Source organism: Rhinatrema bivittatum, chromosome 1, assembly GCF_901001135.1.
Source record: "Rhinatrema bivittatum chromosome 1, aRhiBiv1.1, whole genome shotgun sequence".
Taxonomy (NCBI): domain Eukaryota; kingdom Metazoa; phylum Chordata; class Amphibia; order Gymnophiona; family Rhinatrematidae; genus Rhinatrema; species Rhinatrema bivittatum.
Genome location: NC_042615.1, coordinates 49,892,118 through 49,911,792, shown reverse-complemented (window position 1 = coordinate 49,911,792; position 19,675 = coordinate 49,892,118). Strand labels below are relative to the sequence as shown.

At 44.2% G+C, this 19,675-nt stretch overlaps 1 protein-coding gene across 3 annotated transcripts in view; it reads right to left on the bottom strand.

Moving 5' to 3' along the window:
• Positions 1 to 1,007: 1,007 nt before the first annotated feature.
• Positions 1,008 to 19,675, bottom strand: part of EDNRA (endothelin receptor type A) — a 124,251-nt gene continuing 105,583 nt past the window's right edge. For all 3 annotated transcript variants that reach the window (XM_029603315.1, XM_029603395.1, XM_029603474.1), the window contains exons 5-8: positions 14,334 to 14,486; positions 10,882 to 11,015; positions 7,350 to 7,458; positions 1,008 to 5,865 (exon numbers count right to left, since the gene is read on the bottom strand). In XM_029603315.1, the coding sequence (XP_029459175.1) occupies positions 5,749 to 5,865; positions 7,350 to 7,458; positions 10,882 to 11,015; positions 14,334 to 14,486 (513 nt within the window). In that variant the 3' untranslated portion in view covers positions 1,008 to 5,748. The remainder of the gene's footprint in view (positions 5,866 to 7,349; positions 7,459 to 10,881; positions 11,016 to 14,333; positions 14,487 to 19,675) is intronic.

Here is a 19,675-nt window from a genome sequence, read left to right as displayed (position 1 = left end):
GCCATGGAATAAATCCCCTTATTATTAAGATAAGATGAGCATATGCTGGTTGACTATAGAGGGAGCACCTCTTCTGTGTAACTATTTTTTTTTAACACAAGATGATAGGAAGCGGACACACATCTTCTGGTTTGTAGAATGAGGGGCGTGTGATTTCTTTTGACCCTCATGCCATGTCACAGTATTTGGTGCAGTAAACATGGCATCCATTGACCTGAACCAAAAGAGTGGGGAAACCAATGATAAGGGAAGGCATTTCACCCGGATTCCATGGCTACTGACAAGTCGAAGGGCAGGATTAAAATGACTTCCTGGAGTTAAGTGCCTGAACAGAAATGTAACCCTTGGGCGGTCCACATGTTTCTGCTCTGAGAATCTGGGCTGACAGTTTCTCAGTTTACTAGCTGAAAAAATGTATTGCCCTTTCTGTACGTCCAGTCGCTGCAAAGGAAAACGGAAGCAAAGCTTGAGATGTATTCTCTCTGCAGCTGATGTTACAGTATTAAGCATCTAGCAGAGAGTGCAGGATCATGAGAGCTGCAGACAGAACACACCCTGAGCTTCTGATTCCACTCTTACCCTGCAGGAACTGTGTGTGTGTGTGTAGCAAGCGATTCTAACCAGTGGATGAGGCAGATTTAACCCGCAAATGTTAGAGCAGTTCTACATAAAGACCACTCCAAAATCCTTACTTTTGCAAATTGACCTTTTCCTCTACAGGGGATTCTTTAAATAGGCAGGTGCTTAACAGTTGGCACCCAGACCTCAGCCTTTGCTTTGCTACAAACAAGAGAGTTTGGTATGATCATTCCTCTATAAGACAAAGGAAGAAAACTTAGAAGTCGGCACACACAATGCTATAAACTGGGAACTCGTCTTCTACGGGAGATTTCTGGAGAGCTTATTATGAATCAGTTTTCTAGGCTTCTATTTGCTATGAAGTCCTGTAAAATGCGAACCATAGACTACACCGAACAATAGGATACACCATTCAAACATCATTATTGATTCGAAATGGAGTTTCTCAAGCGCTCCTTTAGAAATAATCGCAGTTCTTTCCCCCCCCCCCCCCCCATTTTTTCCATATGCTTTTAGCATAATATGTTTGATTTCAGAACTGCATGGCATCCTTTCATCTTTCTGCTGAGAAATGGATTGCATCGCTCCCATTTTCTATACATTCTTTCAGCCCAGCCCTGGAAGTGACCCGAGATTCCACAGCCACGGAAAATTCCAAAGACAACATCCATTCTCTTAGTGCCCTTGCGTATGGCATAGGCACAGGTCATTAGAACTCCTCGCAGCCCACCTTGTAAGGCCGTTTCACACTTCTCTATGGTATAGTCGGAAAGTGGTTAACCCCAGAATGGGCCTCTAAATGGACAGATCAGTTGGGACCCCTTTCATCCCATATTTTTACACAGATCAATGTCTGAAGATTACACTTAGATTTCTGAAATATTAACACACACACAGTATATATATCTATATATATTACACACACATTTTTCATAGACTGGCACATCCTTTGCACATATCCATGTTTTATAAGGGCTACCTGAAAGATATACAAAACTGGTGCAGGGTTTCCACGTCTCAAGATCACCAGGAATAGCTGAGTCAGTCCTTTTTTTTGGCATTTTCCTTTCATTAAGATTGAGAACCCCCAGAATCCTTTGAAATAGGAGCTGAAAACCTGCTACTCTTCCAGCTGCTGCTTTCGGTGCTCACTCTGTACAAAAGGTAAGCAGCCCGCCCAATATGACCCCAGAGCAGGGCCAGTGCTAGACACGCTGGATCCCAGGTCAAAAAACCAAGGAAACTAAGAAATGGGCCTGGTCGGCGCGAGGTGCCCTCTAGGTCTGCCTCAGTGACATCACTCAGCTTTGCCAAGGGGGCCCCTTGTGCTGCTAGAGCCCCAGGGAATTGCCCTGCTGGCCCCCACCGCCCCTCCTAAAACTGGCCCCTGTTCCAGGGGCTTCTTGCAAGCAGACCAACAGGATGGGCATGAACAGAGTCACCGCTTTACTTAGTCTCCTCCTGCCTGGCTGGACTAGAATAGCTTCCCTCAATAATGGCCATATTTGGAATAATGGCTCCCACGCATGACTTACTAGCATTTGGAGTTTTGGAAGGGAATGCGTCCGTTTGGGGAAGGTGTTTGTCTAGGATCAACTATGCAGGTGCCAAAAGTAAAAAAAAAAAAAGAGGACACAAACAGCAAGAGATCTCAGGTAAGCTCGGCAAATAAACAGTTTGGCAAATGCAGATTCCTTCTTTGAAAGCTCATGTCCTGCATAGCCTATTGTACAATATTTGCTTTAGGATCCAATATCAGTTTCTTAGCAGCAGGGTTTGTTCTTAAAGCTGCAGTAAGGCCTCTTATCTGCAAAGTATCACGTTCCCTATTCTTGTTTTCACAGGTGGTCTCCTTCTTAAGTACCTTTCTCGCTGACCAGTGACCACAGATTTCTTTTGTTTTCTATATATTCATATTTTCTGTCATTCAGAGTACCCTTTGAGAAAAATTCTTTTCCCAGGGCCATTCTTCAGCTGTACATGTTGGACTCATACTGTGCATGCATCAGGGCACTATTGGCATGGGTTCTGATGGTGATCAGCACTGCAGCGCCTTCATTTTATTTCACCTAGAAAGGTAGGAACTGGAAGGCACGAGAAACATTCACACACATCACTCAATTAGCCTATCTTATGACTAAATATAGACAAACAAGATTAATGTTAAATTACATAAGTTTTAACTAGCAACAGGATTATGAGAAATAAGCCTTTTTGTGAGCATTACTTTAAAAGGTTTGTTAGAAAGAGGGTGAACTACCTGTCTCCCTGAAGTTTCCCTTAATGCTGCAGAAAAAGAATAAATGCCGGTAAGCTCCCATGTCCGGTACACTGCGGGATCATGCCAATATGCTGGCTCTCCATGGCTTTCTTTACATAGTTGTTTACTGTACAATAAGAATGCCTTGGTTCTTAAGGATGAATCAGGACCCGACATCAATAGACAATGGTGTCCTACTGTCTGCCAATGTCAGCTCCAGAAAGGAATCCCCCTGAGCTTTCTGTGCACCGCCATGCAGACGGTCTCTGGTTCAATCCCTGAGTTGGGACTTCTCCTCCCTGGGTTGGCTGGGGCTAGGGATGCTGCAGAGGTGGGGAAGGAGTTTTAGTCATTGCTTTAGGGTGACACCTGCTGGCCAGATTCAGGGCTCATGCTTGCTGGGTTCTGGCTCACAACCCTCGGCCAAAGGGCTACTGCTGCAATGACTAGACCAGGCACACTGGGGTTGGGGAGAGGAAGTGAGGACAGTGGCAAGATAGGGAGAAGATCCCCAGGTTGTTGTGGATAAAGACTCAGGGCACCAGGATATTAGTCCTGGTTCCGACTGAGCTGGAGGCCCAAAAGAGCAGGAGAACACTGCTGGGTTAACACCCCCTAAAAATGAGTGAATGTTTCCTGTGTAATGAAGAGAAAGCAGCAGGAAGGTATCTTTTACTGGTCTGGATAACCTTAGTTACCTTAGGTAGGATTATCAGATGCCTCCTGGTCCTCAGGGATAAACTGAGTCAATCCTAGCTTTGCCTCATTGGATGTACAGAATGTATAAGCTTGGAGTTCGGACTTCCCTATACAAAGTAAGTTCACACATGCAATATAGCAAAACAAGGAAGGTTTAGGTTGCCCCTTATCACTTGGAGGAATCAGGCATCCCTGTTTTAGGAGCTGGAATTCACCTGATGGGGTTGTTTGATTTATGCACTCCAGAAAACTCCTCATGCAGCTACCTAACATCTGAGGTTGAGTAGCATTCAGGCCCATACGGGCATTTTTGTAGGAGATCTCCAACCTGTTTTCAGACCCAGCACTGAATATGTATTTGGAGCTAGGCTTGTATGATGACCGGTTCCCTCCTCGACTAGCCCCTATAAAGACAGCCTCCTGGGAACTCCCCTGAGAATGCATGTCTCCTATGTGGCTGCTGTTAATGACATTTTGTGGTGAAAGTCAGCCCTGACCCCCTACTTTTCTCCATTACAGAGGTATGAATTGAGCCCAGAGAGCAGTTTACAAGATAGTAATTCTGAAATGAAGCTTATCGGGTACATTTTACAATGCTTTAGTCTTTAACCTTGCTCACACCATCTTATACGCTTGATGCCTCAGAATTCACGCTGGATTGTGGGAATCTCTACCTTTGGGACAAAGGCAGAATTGGGCTACTCTCTTTAAACACGACAGGATGTGAAAGCACCAGTGTGAGGGTCGCGAATGTTACATTTTTATCTGATGCAACATCTGCTAGATTCCTAGAGCTCCTGTATGCTGGATCGTTACATATCAATTGTACTGCTTTCTGAAAGGCTATCATTTCCCGGGAAACTAACAATGTCTCTTGAATTTGCACATATTTTAGGACAAACCACAAGCTTAATGTATTTAAAAAAAAAAAAAAAAAGAGAGTTTCTATTCTACATGATATTTATAGCTTTCATATACTTGTAAGCCCTCACGGGAACTTTGCAGGCTGCATAAAGATTGTTCATCTTTATATCAAAGAAACACCGTTTACAAGAGAATTAACCATGCACAAATGTAGACGTCTTCTTAGAACAGTTCAAGGGTGGTTCTGCTAGATTTCCATGGTGTTTATATGGAGGCATGATTCACGAACAATGTGAAACAGACATAGAAGGCATTCATTGAACAGGCTCACATGACTTAACAACCCCAGATGGGCAGACTAGATAGGCCATATGGCCTTTTTTCTGCAGACATGTCTTTATGTTTCCAAACATGATCTACTTGATGAAAAACAAAGTTCAAGATGCCTTTCTAAAAAAAACTGCACTTCCTGTTTAAATGTTTTTTTATATAAAAATATATGTTCCCTTTGCTAAGATAATATAGAGTCTAAACTACATACTGTAATGCCTCCCTTTACGCGCATCAGACTGATCTAAGTGCAAAATTCACATGCTATTTTAAAAAGGTTCTTACAGTAGAACCTACTAGGTATAAAGCCAGTCTTTGGATAATGAAGTGCTACACATACTAATTGTCTTCTTGGCATGTTAAGTTGCTTGGCAAAAGGTTGGTACTATAAACCAGACCAGATTACCAAGATTCCTGTTCTGACATGCGCGTGTACATCCACCTGACCAATTTAAAAAAATGGTAGGTCTTCAAACTCACATTAAAAAAACACAAACTGGTTTTGTGAGGAATGCTTATCCTAGAGAAGAATGGTTATCCTACATAATTAAATGGCTTGCTTTTGGTGAAGAACCAGAAGAGTGTCACTGTATTATACTGCCTACTCAAACAGCCTGACCGCCATGAGCGTGAGTTTATGCTGAGTACAGAAGAACGGCGCAACGCCCGGCCAGTTTCACTGTGATATAAACCTGAACTGATTCGTGGGCGGCAAGCCCCCATCCAAGGTGACTGCTCAGCCTCCTTTCAGGGCCAGCAAATGCCCAGGGCATGCTTTCCAAAATGCTGTGCTATGGACAATCTGATTGGCTGGATGCTCCCCAGATGCTCTGTGATACAGTCCACGGGCGCCAAGCTGATTTACATCCAGCTTGATAATCTTTGACATTGAGCAGGAATGGTAAAACGTTTCAGATGAGCTCTTGCTTTCTTTAGGCCCTCGATGGGTTTCCTGTCTGTCCCAGGCATTTTCCCACAGCATCCCCGGAATTGTTAAGTGTCCTGGGTCGTTAATCTTATGATGTCCTTATAGTTCCTTCGATGTGCTCGTGGTTTTTCCATTGGATGCTTGTTCCATTCATTGGCACACTGCTCACTAGCATCTTAGACTGGTAGCAGCAGCACAGACATGACTGGAAATAAACAAGAGAGAATAAAGTCAGCATACATTTGCCAACTGTGCATTAAGGATGAGGGCCTGCCAAGTGCTTAATGCTCTTTGCTGCTCTGTGGGAAACCTGGGTTCCCTTTTCCGCTTCTGGCGCCCTGCTGCTTTGTGCCTTGGAAGAGGACAGAGCGACTCAGAGCAGGGAAGAAGAGGAGAAATGAAGGCGGGGATGAATTCTACCCATAAATAATTCATTTGCCACCCGGTTCTTTCTGGCTTTTCCTCTCAGCTATTCTTCTGTCCAACTGCAAGCAACTTAGGACAGGAAAATGTGTTTTTTTTTTCAGTGGGTGAGCACTTGGCCTACTGCACATTCACGGGGGTAAAATAAGTAAGAGCACCTTTCTTGTGGTCCCTCACGCATTCGGTGTTTAAAGCAAAGGGCAGAGAGGGTCTCCAAAAGTACTCCTTTTAAATATTGGTCTTGGAGATAACAGTGGAAGGGATGCCAGGCTAGCCTTGTCTTACTTGATGATATTAAACAACTTGATGATATTAAACAACTTTTGAATACGCTTTTTACTTTGAAGATGGCTCCAGCTTCTTTAATGAAATAAAATGTTAGTTACGGTATATTGTCATGCCTCGTTTAATTATTGCAATATTGCACATTGAAAAGAAGCCAAGCAACAGCAATCTTTCCCCACCTTTTTTTCCTCCTCTTGTCCCCTCTTTACTTCTTTTCAATTTCCTGCTCCCCTTTTATCCTACCTTCTTTTTTTTTTTTCAGTGAAAAGAGCTTGAAGATGCTGAGATCAGCACTCGCCAGGATAGCTTAGAGCCCATTTTTATGTATTCTGTTTAATAATACATGCGCAGTGCTTCTCTTCCTTACAAGCTTCACTTCTCAGTAGGAAGATTATCGAGCAGACTCCAGTCTAATGGGTATTAAATGGTAAAACGTCAGATGACTAGTGTGTACTGGACAGAGGGGCGCAGTCTGGACAGCGTCAGGCTCATAGCAGTCTGCGTGGCTCAGACTTTAGCTGCATGGGTAGTTTCAGACAGAAGCCCGGCATGCGTGCTGTGTGACATTCTGCTCAGCAAACCAAGGTCCGGAACCCTTCATTCCTGCGTTTTGTTTTGTTTTTAACTTCTTACAGTGCTAAAAATGGAGTCTGTGACTTAAAGCAAGATGCTACGAGGGCTTGCCTGCTGGAGGGGGAACACAGGGACTGTTACTTCAGACCCACTACTGTGTGACTCTGCAAAAGTCATAAACTCCAGCTATAACCAAAAGGATCAGCGTAATATTGTTTCTACTCCCATCATCTACCCTTTATAAACTGTTGCAGTCCGGGCATTGCCGGCAAATAACCAGGTCAAACAGAGCAGAGCTTGCCATACCCGCACGCTTCTGAAACACGCCGCAACGAGTCTGACTGAGACGCATCACATGAAAAAACAAACAAACAGGCGCTACGAAGCACCTTGCATCGCAGGTCTTACCTGGAAGCAGTTTTTAAATTTCTTGCTTACAAAGTAAAGGGCGATCGGATTGATGCAGGAGTTCAGTGTTGCCAGGTTTAAGCTAATGAAATCCATCACCAAGAGAAAACTGGGCAGCAAAGAGGAAAAGGCAAACAGTTAGAGCTATCACCAGAAAAGTTAATGGTTTTCAGTAATGGCTGAGTCACAAAATAAAATTCTGCTTTTCTTCATTAGCCTTTAACATTTAATTCTGACTCCCAACCCGTTTGCCCCCACTGTGGATCATAAGCCTAACAAATGCATTTGTCATAAGAATGTACCGGAAACATCTGGACGGCCATATGGATGAAAGTAGCTACGCTGAGACTTTTGGGTTTTTTTTGTTTTTTTTTGTGAGGATGTATAAAATTATAAAATAAGAGATGAGATTCAGCAAAATGTTTTCCTTGAGGGGCTCTGACCTCGGCTGAAAGACACCAGGGAAGAGCTCAGGTTTCCCTATGGAGGCTCTCTCTTGTTTTTTTTTTTTTCCCCCCTCATTCGCTAGGTCCAGGGCTATCTGTTTTGCTGCTTTGTGCAAGCAATTACTGGGCTGCACCCCTATCTGTCCCCCGCGCCCCCCAGAGGATTCTAATGGAGCAGCTCCTTCACAAGCTTTCCTTCCCCCTCCTCCCGACAATAACTTCACGAGTGCCTAACATCGCTCACAGGAGGGCCGGTGTGGCAGGATCAGAGTGCTGGCGGGGGTAGGATTTGTCCAGTGGACATTCCCCATGGAAGATTGTGGTAATCTACTCCCAAAATATACTTTAAAACACTTCTTTGAGCTTTGACAACACAAACCATTTCCGATCCAGTACAAAAGCCTCAGGGCCTGCATACAAGTGAACTAATTATGTGCCAGAAAAAGTCAAATCAGCCAACAAAATCCTGCTGTTCCCAACATGTAAATGCTGTTTGGGACACGTCCTGGACCTGAGACTTTCAGTTGGGTGCCAGGACATTTTACACTGATGAGTTCCTAATATTCTCTATCCGTCAGTAGAAGTTTCCAACCTTTGGTATCCCTGGTATCCCTGATTTTCTATCTCAGCAGCTCTCTTTTTTTTTTCTCATTCTCTGATTTGTGTCTGTTCTACTTTTGTTCTCTCTCTCCCTGGTCCCCGTACTCTTTGATATTTTCTGTTTTAGTCTTATCCCTCCATTCTTTGTCTCTATCCAGTAGAGTGGATATCTTACTATGTTCTCTTTCTTCTCCCCCCTTCTGATTGTTGGACAAATGCTGCCCTGAGAATTTATAGGTCCACACGTTCTCTCAGATCCGCTGGTAAAAGTTACTTAGAAGCTCCTTCGGTGAAGGTTGCGTGTTTAGACCTGACAAGAGACAGAGCCTTTTCCATTGCCGGTCTTCGACTTTGGAATTCGCTACCAGATTACGTTCGATCTATTGACAGCTTTAAACATTACCGTATTATTAGCAAGCGTACAATTCTGAATGACTTGCAGACTTTATGCATCAAGCACGATCTCAGCTTTCTACTGTTTAATGCTTGACTGATGATGTTCAGTTTAAGGCTTTAAATACCAAGTACGACTTTAGCTTTCTATTGTTTTGTTTTTGAGTAATGAAGTTGACTTAAATAGCATTGCTTGTTTATCATCTGTTATTACTGTTTTATGTTTTATTTTATGTATGTTTTTATTTTGGGATCTAATTTCATCTAACATTGAGGGAAATTCGGAATACAAATTTTAATAAATTCTAAATTCTTTTCCTTTCTTTTCTTTCTCTTTTCCTCCTCTTATTCTCCCTTTCCTTGTCTGATATTTCTTCATTTCTCCTCTCTTTTCTCAAATTTTCCTCCATTCCTCATCCCTTTTTTCCTATATTATCTTCCTGGATTACTTCCTCCCCATCCCATTCCAGGATCCTCTCTATTTCACTTATTAGCTTTATCCCCAGTCTTTCTACTCTCCATCTCCCACCATCCCATGGCTTCTCTCCCTCTATCTCCAGTCTTTTCTATTGCCATTGCTCCTCCATCATGGGCTCTCTTCCTTTCTCCCTCCATTTCTCCTCCCTCCATCCTGGGCTCTTTCTCCTCCCCTCTATCCAGGGTCCTTTCCCTTAAGCCCCTGTCCTCCTTAACTCTCAAATCCCTGGCCTCTGACCCCACCTCTGCCCCCTCTTTTTCTTGTGCCCATGCATCCCTTCCACACAATTTGGGTCTTCCATCTCTTGTCACCTTCATCCACTATTCTATCTCTCCCTCTGCCCCCCTCTCCCCTCACCAGGTTCAGACTTTCCTCTCATTGATCCCAGAAAGTCTGAACAACAGGGCTACATCACTTCCCCCTCACCTGCAAACGGTACCCCCTCACATCTCCCAAGCAGCTGGAAGGCTTTCCCCAGCACCAGTTGGCTCCCTGCAACTCTCTGCCCTCTCTCCTATCCCCAGTGTGGTCTGGCCTGGCCTGGTTTCCCCTCTCTGGATCCAAACAACATTCTGGCCTGCCTTCCCTCCCTCCTTTACCTATGGCAGACAGGAGGAGTGGCGCTTAGCATCAGCCTCCTCTGCTGTGCAGGGCCAGTCTCTTGGTATAGATCATGTGGCTCATACTCTAAGACTGGCCCCATGTGCACAGAAAGCTGCTGCTGTGTTATGCTGATGCTTCTGCTGGTCACTTAGGCAGGGAAGGGGGATCATCTAGTCTGCATCTTTGCCATTCTACTGCTCTTCCTGCCAGCCATGCGTGTGCGTGGGGTACAGTTGGGTTGCCAACTGGTTCCAGATTTTCAGGACAGGTTGATCCAATTCCAGTTTTAACCCACTGCATGCAGGAAATCGTAGTTCTGATTTCCCTATTGCATTCCCTTAGAAAAGCACGATTACAAATCCCTGCATGAAGTGAGGTAAAATCAGGACTGGATCGCCCTGTCCTGAAAATCTGGAGCCAGCTGGCAACCCTAGGGAAGAGGGGACCACAAGCAGATGTGGTATCAGCTGCCACTTAGGCGTGGGACGCTGATACCCAGGAGTTGCTGCCTCATGCAAAAAAAGCAGCAGATAAAGATGGCTTTGCAAATTCAACTGATTTTGAGATTGCAGTCCTCCTGATAATACCAAGGTTTTTAAAAGGATACCCATGGTAACAGTGCATAAACCATATGAATTAACTCTACTAGATGATAACTCTCTGGGTCTTGCCCTGCGACCTGTCAGCAGTGGCAGTAAGGGACTGCACATTTGAAAAATGTCTCTTCGTGTGTGTCAAGAAACAAACAAACACAATTTCAGCAAATGCCGTGATTATTTCCTGACTGAACTGCATCAGTACACGGTAACATTTCTATAGTTAAAAAGGGCACATTCATCAAATTCATAGACGCAACCATAAAACTATCAACTACTCTTATGGTGCATCTATGTATTTATTGGCCTAAGCCATCAGCCCTATTCACTACAAGGTAAAAGTATCAAAACCTTAATACGTCTTCTTCAGATTGCTTGGTTAAGATAAATAATTGAGGAAGGAAAAAATGTCATACCTAAGTAATTCACATCTGCCACTGTCTCCTTTGTTGTACAGAGTTTTCTTGATAATTCGACTCAAATGGAGAGGGAACCAGCAAAGTGCAAATATCAGAACTAAGCAGAAAACGGTCTTTGCCACTTCTCGCCGCTGAAGGAAAGAGAACAGGTGGGGAGGGAGTGATTAGGATTATGTGATGGAGAATAGCTGACGTTCTGTTATACGGTGATAGGTGAGATAGTTTAGTTGCCATCCACATCTCCTCTGAACTTATCAACCTTATCCAATAGAAGGCTATGTAAAACAATTTGTCAATGGAAAAAGTAATTTAATTAACAAGAGACCTGATCAAGTTTAATGTATACAGTATGTATAATAATATAATTTAAAGTTTTGCAATACATATATATATATATATAGCATTTATATCATAAACATATACATTTTTGGCTGCTGTTTAATGGCTTGACCCAACAGATATACTGTATATGCAAGAGAACATATTTCAGGGTTCTTTTTCACTTGCAGGTTTATTCTTGGTGCTAATGAATAAGGGGAGCATCGGAGACTCAGAAATAGTAAAACCAGAAGTTAATCATATGGGACTCCATTTAATTAAAGCCGGAGTGGGGGTAGACACCGATGGCTCGGTGTCCATGGGCTCCCCTCGACCCCGCGGTGTTGACGTGCCTGATGCCGGCGTGGAAGGCCCCGACATTCTGGGGCCATTTTATCTAAGCGCCCGACGACCTCTAGGGGTCATCTGGAATGCACAACTGGAAACCCCGGACATCATGCGATTCCCCCCCCAGGCAAAGAATAAAAACTTCATGTGGTCAGTCGGAGACATGGTCTGCGGGCACCGGGGACATCGACAAAACCCAGAGGAGGCCATGCTTTGAGCCGGTGAGCGGTCAGTGCAGGGCGGACACCGATGCCAAAAAACCCCCGGAACCGACCGCAAAGAAGGTAAAAATTTACCGCACTTCCCTACTGACTAGGGAAAACCAGGAAAGCGGGACCCTGGCAGGACGGCAGTTAAAAACGCAAGAAAAAAAGAGAGAACTCTGAGAGCAGAGCTCCACCACCGCGAGGCATCAGCACCGCGGAAAGAAACAGACTGAAGGGGGACCCTGCGTGGTCATGCGGAAGTTCTAGAAACTTTGACAGACGTTTTCCGTGCCGGGCTCCATCTGATGATGTCACCCATGTGTGAGGACTAACAGCCTGCTTATCCTAGGAGAAAAGAGAGCTGCGCAAAAAGTCTTGCATGGAACATTTCCAGTTCTGCATATTTTTAATACAGGAAGAATCTGCCTAAGGAGGTTCTGCTTCACCGCAATTCCTTAAAGTGCTACGTTTTAATGAAAACGTGTACGCTGCAAGCAGCAAATACTTATGGACATCATGCCTATTTGTGAATATATATGGATTCCCCCCTCCCCCTGCAATTTCCCCTCTCAGAATCTTCTTGCACCCCCCTGACGTGTCCTGAAAGTGTGGGGTGGATAGCACACCAAATAGAAAGGTTATTAGGGACGGACACATACACAGTGGGTCAGACCAAAGGTCCAAGTCCAGCATCCTGTCTCTGAACCCTGCCAATCCAGGTCACAGATAACCAGTAGGATCCCACAGAACAGGTCCAATCCTTCTTGCTTATTACCAGGCGGTGGCGTTTCCCAGAGCAGAGGCCAAGTGAAAAGATGCGCCCTCATCCTGTACACGGCATGTACATAACATGATAAGTAAATAAAACCGAGAGACTAGAGGCCTGTATGGAGGTGGCATGCAAGTGTGGGGAGATGGCGGCTCCTCCGTGTAGGCATCCTCTGCACCCAGTCATCAGACTGGGGTGGGGTAGACTGGACTTACTGAAGGGCATAGACAAATTCACTTATCCTCACCCTGAATTAAAAAGAAAAATACACCTTCCTCCTATCCACAACTTTTTTTTATTTCATACATTTTACATAACAGAAATACAGTAAGGGGCGGATTTTCAGAGCCCTGCTCGCGTAAATCCGCCCAAAACCGGGCGGATTTACGCGAGCAGGGCCCTGCGCGCCGGGAAGCCTATTTTACATAGGCCTCCCGGCGAGCGCAGAGCCCCGGGACTCGCGTAAGTCCCGGGGTTCTCCGAGGGGGGCGTGTCGGGGGGGCGGGCCCGGTCGTCGCGGCGTTTTGGGGGCGTGTCGGCAGCGTTTTGGGGGCGGGTACGGGGGCGTGGCTACGGCCCGGGGCGGTCCGGGGGCGTGGCCACGCCCTCCGTACCCGCCCCCAGGTCGCGGCCCGGCGCGCAGGAGGCCCGCTCGCGCGCGGGGATTTACTTCTCCCTCCGGGAGGCGTAAATCCCCGGAGAAAGGTAAGGGGGGGTGTAGACAGGGCCGGGGGGGGTGGGTTAGGTAGAGGAAGGGAGGGGAAGGTGAGGGGAGGGCGTTAGAGGATTCCCTCCAAGGCCGCTCCGATTTCGGAGCGGCCTTGGAGGGAACGGGGGTAGGCTGCGCGGCTCGGCGTGCGCCGGCTATACAAAATCCATAGCCTTGCGCGCGCCGATCCAGGTTTTTAGCAGATACGCGCGGCTCCACGCGTATCTACTAAAATCCAGCGTACTTTTGTTTGCGCCTGGAGCGCAAACAAAAGTAGGCTATTCGCGCGCCTTTTAAAATCCGCCCCTAAATGTACATTAATATGGAATTCAGAATTTAAACTTTTTTTTATTGATCTATAAAACATCTACCAGAGTGGAAATGCACAATTATACTTTCACAGGTGAAGCACAATGTACAGAATATACAAATTTTGGTGTCACCTAAGTAACAAAATCTCCACTACTGGGAACTTTGGAAATATCACCAAATGCTGCAAAAAAAACATATTGACAAATATTATGCTGGACCCTAAACACCAATACACCTCCAATTGGGAGAACAGAACAAGCTAGACTGCCGCTGATTCCTATGCAGAAACAACACACTAGCAGAATACCACATCTCATTTACATGCACAGGACACAGACAGACCCTCCCCAAATACAGAATAAGGGACCACAAAGCGTCTCCTTTTCATTTTCTTCTCTTCTCCTGCTTGCTTCTCCTCCTGCCCTACATTGATCTGTTCCTTTCATCTAATTTCTCTGCCTCTCTATTCACTCGTAGCTTGATTTCACCCTAACTCCTCTCCCTCCAATTCTCTCTGCCCCTGCTATTCACTTCCCCCATCTCCATCCCCCATTGCCCCCTCTTAGACCTCCATCTCCCCCTCACTGATCTCCAGCTATCTTACTCTCTTGTCCTTACCACACTGCTACCTCCTTTCTGGTTCTCTCACCTCCCACCATCCCAAGAACATGGTAGTCAGAAATCAGCCTGCACCGTTGCCCCTTCTTTTGCTGTCTATTGCTGGGGTCTGGTTAATTAACCTCATGGATCATGCACAACGTCGTGGCGATCTTTATACATGACTTACCTGCTTCAAATGTTCACTGAGAGCTATTCTCAAACTCCCCTCTCTCATGTTCAGCATCTCACTGGTCATTAGGGCGTAAAAGATTGCAGTGCAGATCAGAGGGACACAGAAATAGAAGCCAAACAGCCACCAGTCCTTAGCATCTCTATAAAACTGAAAAAAGAGGGGGGAAAAGACCCTTATGAGCAACATCAGAAATTTTGGGGTTAATTATTTTATATTTCTTACTTGGCAGTTTCCTCTTGTTTCTCGGTCAGAATTTGTTTCTTTAGGACTATGGCACCGTGACTCGTCATTTATAACTACTCGGGGATTTTTCCCCCTTGTTTGTATATTTCCTTTAGCCCAGCAGTGTCAGCCATTAGCCAGGGACCATAAATCGAGGTGTCTTCCAGAACCTTAGCTAATGTGGGCCCCGAGTCCAGCCACTAGGGGTCACCATTGAGCAATGGCTGAAATTCTTCCCCCCCTCCCCTTGTGACTTTTTTTGAGGGTTAATTCTCACTGTGATTTCGGTGACTGAGCGGGGACACATTTTTATTTCTCTCTTGGGGTGGTCCTGCTGTTTTCTGTGCTTCGCTGTGTAAGTTACTGCTCAACCCACTCAATGCTGCACTTTTACCTCAATCAGATAAGCAGCTACGGGCCAGAATCCTAAGATGCCAGCGTTAAAAACACAGAATGGATGCAACCACAAGGCCCATAGCCTTATATGGTTTCCCTTAGAACAAATTTATTGTCAAACTTGAGCAGAGTCAACAGCAAACACATAAATTCAATATGTGCTTATTATCTTTAACAAATGGGCTGGCAAACAAGCAGAGAATGGAAATCTAGGGGAAAGAAATTATAACCACATGCAAGGGGATATCTATTCTAAATCTGAGCTTGTCTACCCATTGCATTGTTTTTGGATTAGGGTGCCAAAAAGCCTGTGGCTCATAGATGGCTTCAGTTCTTAATTTCCTGTCAACTTTCTGTCCATTTCAGGGCTAGCCAGCTGATTTGGAAGTGGAGATATCTACTGCATGCAGTAAGTGCAGTTCGAAATGGTGGTCTCCTCATGAAATTGAGGAGAAATCCAGACACGAAAAGTATACTATACAATATCCCATCTTCTACAGATGACCTTTAAAACTCAGCCAAAAATGCTGAATTTAAGCTTGACGTTTCAATAACTTCCTGTCTCGAAATCACAAGTCATTAAATCAGAAGTGTATGACAAGGACCTTGCTTTCTCATAACCTGTCCCCTAGCTTGTTTACTCTGAGAGGATAGTCCCATTCACAGGATCGCATGTTCCCAAACCTAGAATTCGAGATGCCACCAACAGGGGTTTATAGGACTTCTAAATATAAACCAGGAAGAGGGTTTTCCGGATCTTGGCTACTACATTTTTTTATGTTCAGCTCTTTGATGGGGAATGAGAAAACAGCTCCAAAATATCAGCCAAATGCACTCTGTCTATACGATTATGTTTATGTCTGTGATAGGAACAATTGTCATTTCAAGGAATTGCAGTGAAACTTGACTACAGGAGAAAATAACAGTTAGCAGCAGTGTTAGTAGGGGACAACATGACTAAGATTGTGTCAAGTAAAGGGCCGAGAAAACATGACAAAGATACAAATCTCGTTAATTTGGCAAATTGAAGACCAACATGCCATTTGGCATCAGATTTACAAAATGACTTATCTCTAAAATAGCTAAAGAGAGAAAGAGGAGGGATAGAAGTTAAAATCTCATATGTTGGATGGGTGTGGAGGCCATTTAAAGATACTAGAGAATAAATAGTTACGGAAATGTGGTTTCATGTCAATTATATGTCGTAATGCATTTTAATAACTTGAAAGTACAGGATCATTCCCATTTATTTAACTTCAGATTTTAATTAGTAAGAATAATATGTAAATCACAATTTCTTTTTCAAAGTCTAATGCAATGCAGAAACTTATAGGGTAACTAAAACAAGCATGTGAGCGCCCACATATACGGATACTGGGTATGGACTTGCATGCTCATGCTTTTTATATCGTGTGAGCATATCTAAAAGATACGTGGCATGTAATGTGGAACACAGCCAGATAAGTAGCGTTTTTACACTTATCCGCCTATCCTACTTAGTACCTGATTCACTAAGGGGTTTTCCCCTAGACACAAAGGGGTCGATGCAAGAAAATCAGCACAGGAAACGGGCGCTCAGTGTCGAGCGCCTGCTTTCCTAACGCACGTCCAGCCCCCCTCTCCTGGGCCCGAGATTGAATATTTAAATGAGGGGTTGCATTACCAAGGTGGTGCTAGGGACAAATGAGTGCCCCCTAGCCCCTCCTCGTCAGCGGGCGCCCATGAGAAGTGGCTGTCAGCGGGCCAGGAAAATGACGCTCGTTAATTGAGCTTCCCTTTTCCTAACCTGACCACTGGCACACTTTTTTTTTAAACCTTTTTGGTTCCTCCGACTTAATATCGTCACAATATTAAGTTGGAGGATGTACAGAAAAGCAGTATTTTCTGTTGCTCAGAAGTTAACTTCTGCTCCTGGCAGGCGTTCATTTTTGAGCCTAAAAATGTGTGGGTCGGGTGCACATTTGGTTTGGATCTGAGGAGAATAGCTAATAAGCCTCAACAACAAGCATTTGCATGTGATGAACGCTATTAGTTTTGTGGGGGGCTGGATGCGCATCCAACCATGGGTTAAACAATGTGCTCAGCTGAGCATCAGCCCCAAAATGGGAGAAAAGCCTTAATGAATTTGGCCCTTAGCTAAGATATAGGGAGATCAATATTCAAAGCCATTTAGAGGGATAACTCACAAGTTATCCATCTGACTCACATGTTATCCATTTAAATGTTTAGTTTTGAATGTTGACCTCACTAAGATCAGTTGGAGAATTAATGCCTCAGAGAGTGATAAGAATCAGTAAAGAAAGAGACTCTCAGGAAAAGCAAGAAGGGGCATGTTAAACTTAGTCAGTGTCCATAGGAGTACCAATGCCAGTCAGAGTCTAAGCTTGCAGGAGTATACAGTTTACAGTTGTACAAATAAAAGACTGTATGCTGGATAACCATTGTTCACATGCTCTTAGCATGTTTCTTGCTCTGTTATGCTCTTTGCTTGGTGATTGGTAGTTGGTTGCTAGCATGCCCTTAATATGCTGGGAGCATGCTAGAAGAATCTTCCTATCTTGCTTTCCAAACGGATTTTGTGTATTAGAATCCCATAACTGCATTAATATTTCTTATAAAACAGAAGACCTTCTGAACTACATCTCACATAACATAGCATATTCTTGATGCCTTTTGATATTATTTTGCCATGCGTATTAACCTATTAGAAATCTTTGAAGGTGTAAATAAGCTTGTGGATAAAGATGAGACGACTGATATAGAGTATTTGGATTTTCAGAAAGTCATGGGATGGAGGCAATGTCTTACTGTGGATTGGTTTAAAGGAAACATAGAAACATAGAAATGACGGCAGATGAAGACCAAACGGCCCATCCAGTCTGCCCAGCAAGCTTCGCACTTTTTTTTTTTCCTCATACTTATCTGTTACTCTTGGCTCTTAGTAACCTTTTGGTTCTATTTCTCTTCCACCCCCACTATTAATGTAGAGAGCAGTGTTGGAACTGCATCTAAGTGAAATATCAAGCTTAATTAGTTAGGGGTAGTAACCGCCGCAATAAGCAAGCTACACCCATGCTTATTTGTTTACCCAGACTATGTAATTCAGTCCTTGTCTGTATATAGATCCACTTTTCTTCATTCCCTCCTGCCGCTGAAGCAGAGAGTTATGCTGGATATGCATTGAAAGTGAAGTATCAGACTTTCTCCCCTGCCGATGAAGCAGAGAGCTATGCTGGATATGCGTGAAGTATCAGACTTTCTCCCCTGCAGTTGAAGCAGAGAGCTATGCTGGATATGGGTGAAGTATCAGTCTTTCTCCCCTGCAGTTGAAGCAGAGAGCTATGCTGGATATGCATTGAAAGTGAAGTATCAGGCTTATTTAGTTTGGGGTAGTAACCGCCGTAACAAGCAAGCTACCCCCTGCTTTTTTGTGAATGCAAATCCTTTTTTCCACATTTTCTCTTGCCATTGAAGCTTAGAGCAATGTTCGAGTCGCATTAACCGTGTGTATGTTTATTGAATAAGGGTATTATCTCCAGGTAGTAGCCATCATTCCCACGAGCCACCCACTCTTCATTCATGTCCTCTAGACTTTATGGATCCACAGTGTTTATCCCACACCCCTTTGAAGTCCTTCACAGTTCTGGTCTTCACCACTTCCTCTGGAAGGGCATTCCAGGCATCCACCACCCTCTCCGTGAAGAAATACTTCCTGACAAAGAGCAGGATTAAGTGGTCAGTTTTTCCAATGGAGAAAGTAAATAGTGAAGTGCCCCAGGGATTTGTATTGGAACCAGTGTTGTTTAACTTATTCATTAACAATCTGGAAAAGGGGAGCAAAGAGAGAAGTAAGCCAATTTGCAGATGACATAAAAATTGTTAAAACACAAGCAGACTGTGAGGAACTGCAGAAGGACTACTGCAAGTCTGGAGAACTGGGCATCTAAATGTCAGATTGAATTTAAGGTAGATAAGGGCAAAATGATGCACACCGGGAAAAATAATTATAACTTTGGATACACAATGCCAGGTTCCATTATAGAAGAAACCACCCGGGAAAATAATCTTGGGAGTCATTGTGGTCAATAAGTTGAAATCCCCAGCTCGGTATGCAGTGGCAGTCAAAAAAGAAACTAGAATGTTAAGAATTATTCGGAAAGGAATCGAGGATAACACTGTGAATTGGAGAAATTACTTACCTGATAATTTTGTTTTCCTTAGTGTAGACAGATGGTCTCAGGACCAATGGGTATAGTGTACTCCTGATAGCAGTTGGAGATGGATCAGATTTCAATCTGATGTCAGCCCTAGTACATATACTCCTGCAGGAAGTGCAGCTCTTCAGTATTCTCCTCGAAAAGCATTGTGGATATATGTGTGACTGACTAATTTGAATGACTTGTATAACTTCATAACTTGAAGAACTTGATTAACTTGATAAACCTGAGCTGGTTGAATTGGCTATAGCTGGAGACCGCCAGTGCCCTCAACCGGAAAACGTCGACACCTGGTAGGATGGGTGACCTAGTTGAAGGAAAGCATAGCTTACCCTTGAGTCACTCCAGCATTCCATGAGTAACGGCAACCGTGGGTGGGATGCTGAGTCCATCTGTCTATACTAAGGAAAACAAAATTATCAGGTAAGTAATTTCTCCATTTCCTAGCGTGTAGCAGATGGACTCAGGACCAATGGGATGTATAAAAGCTACTCCCAAACT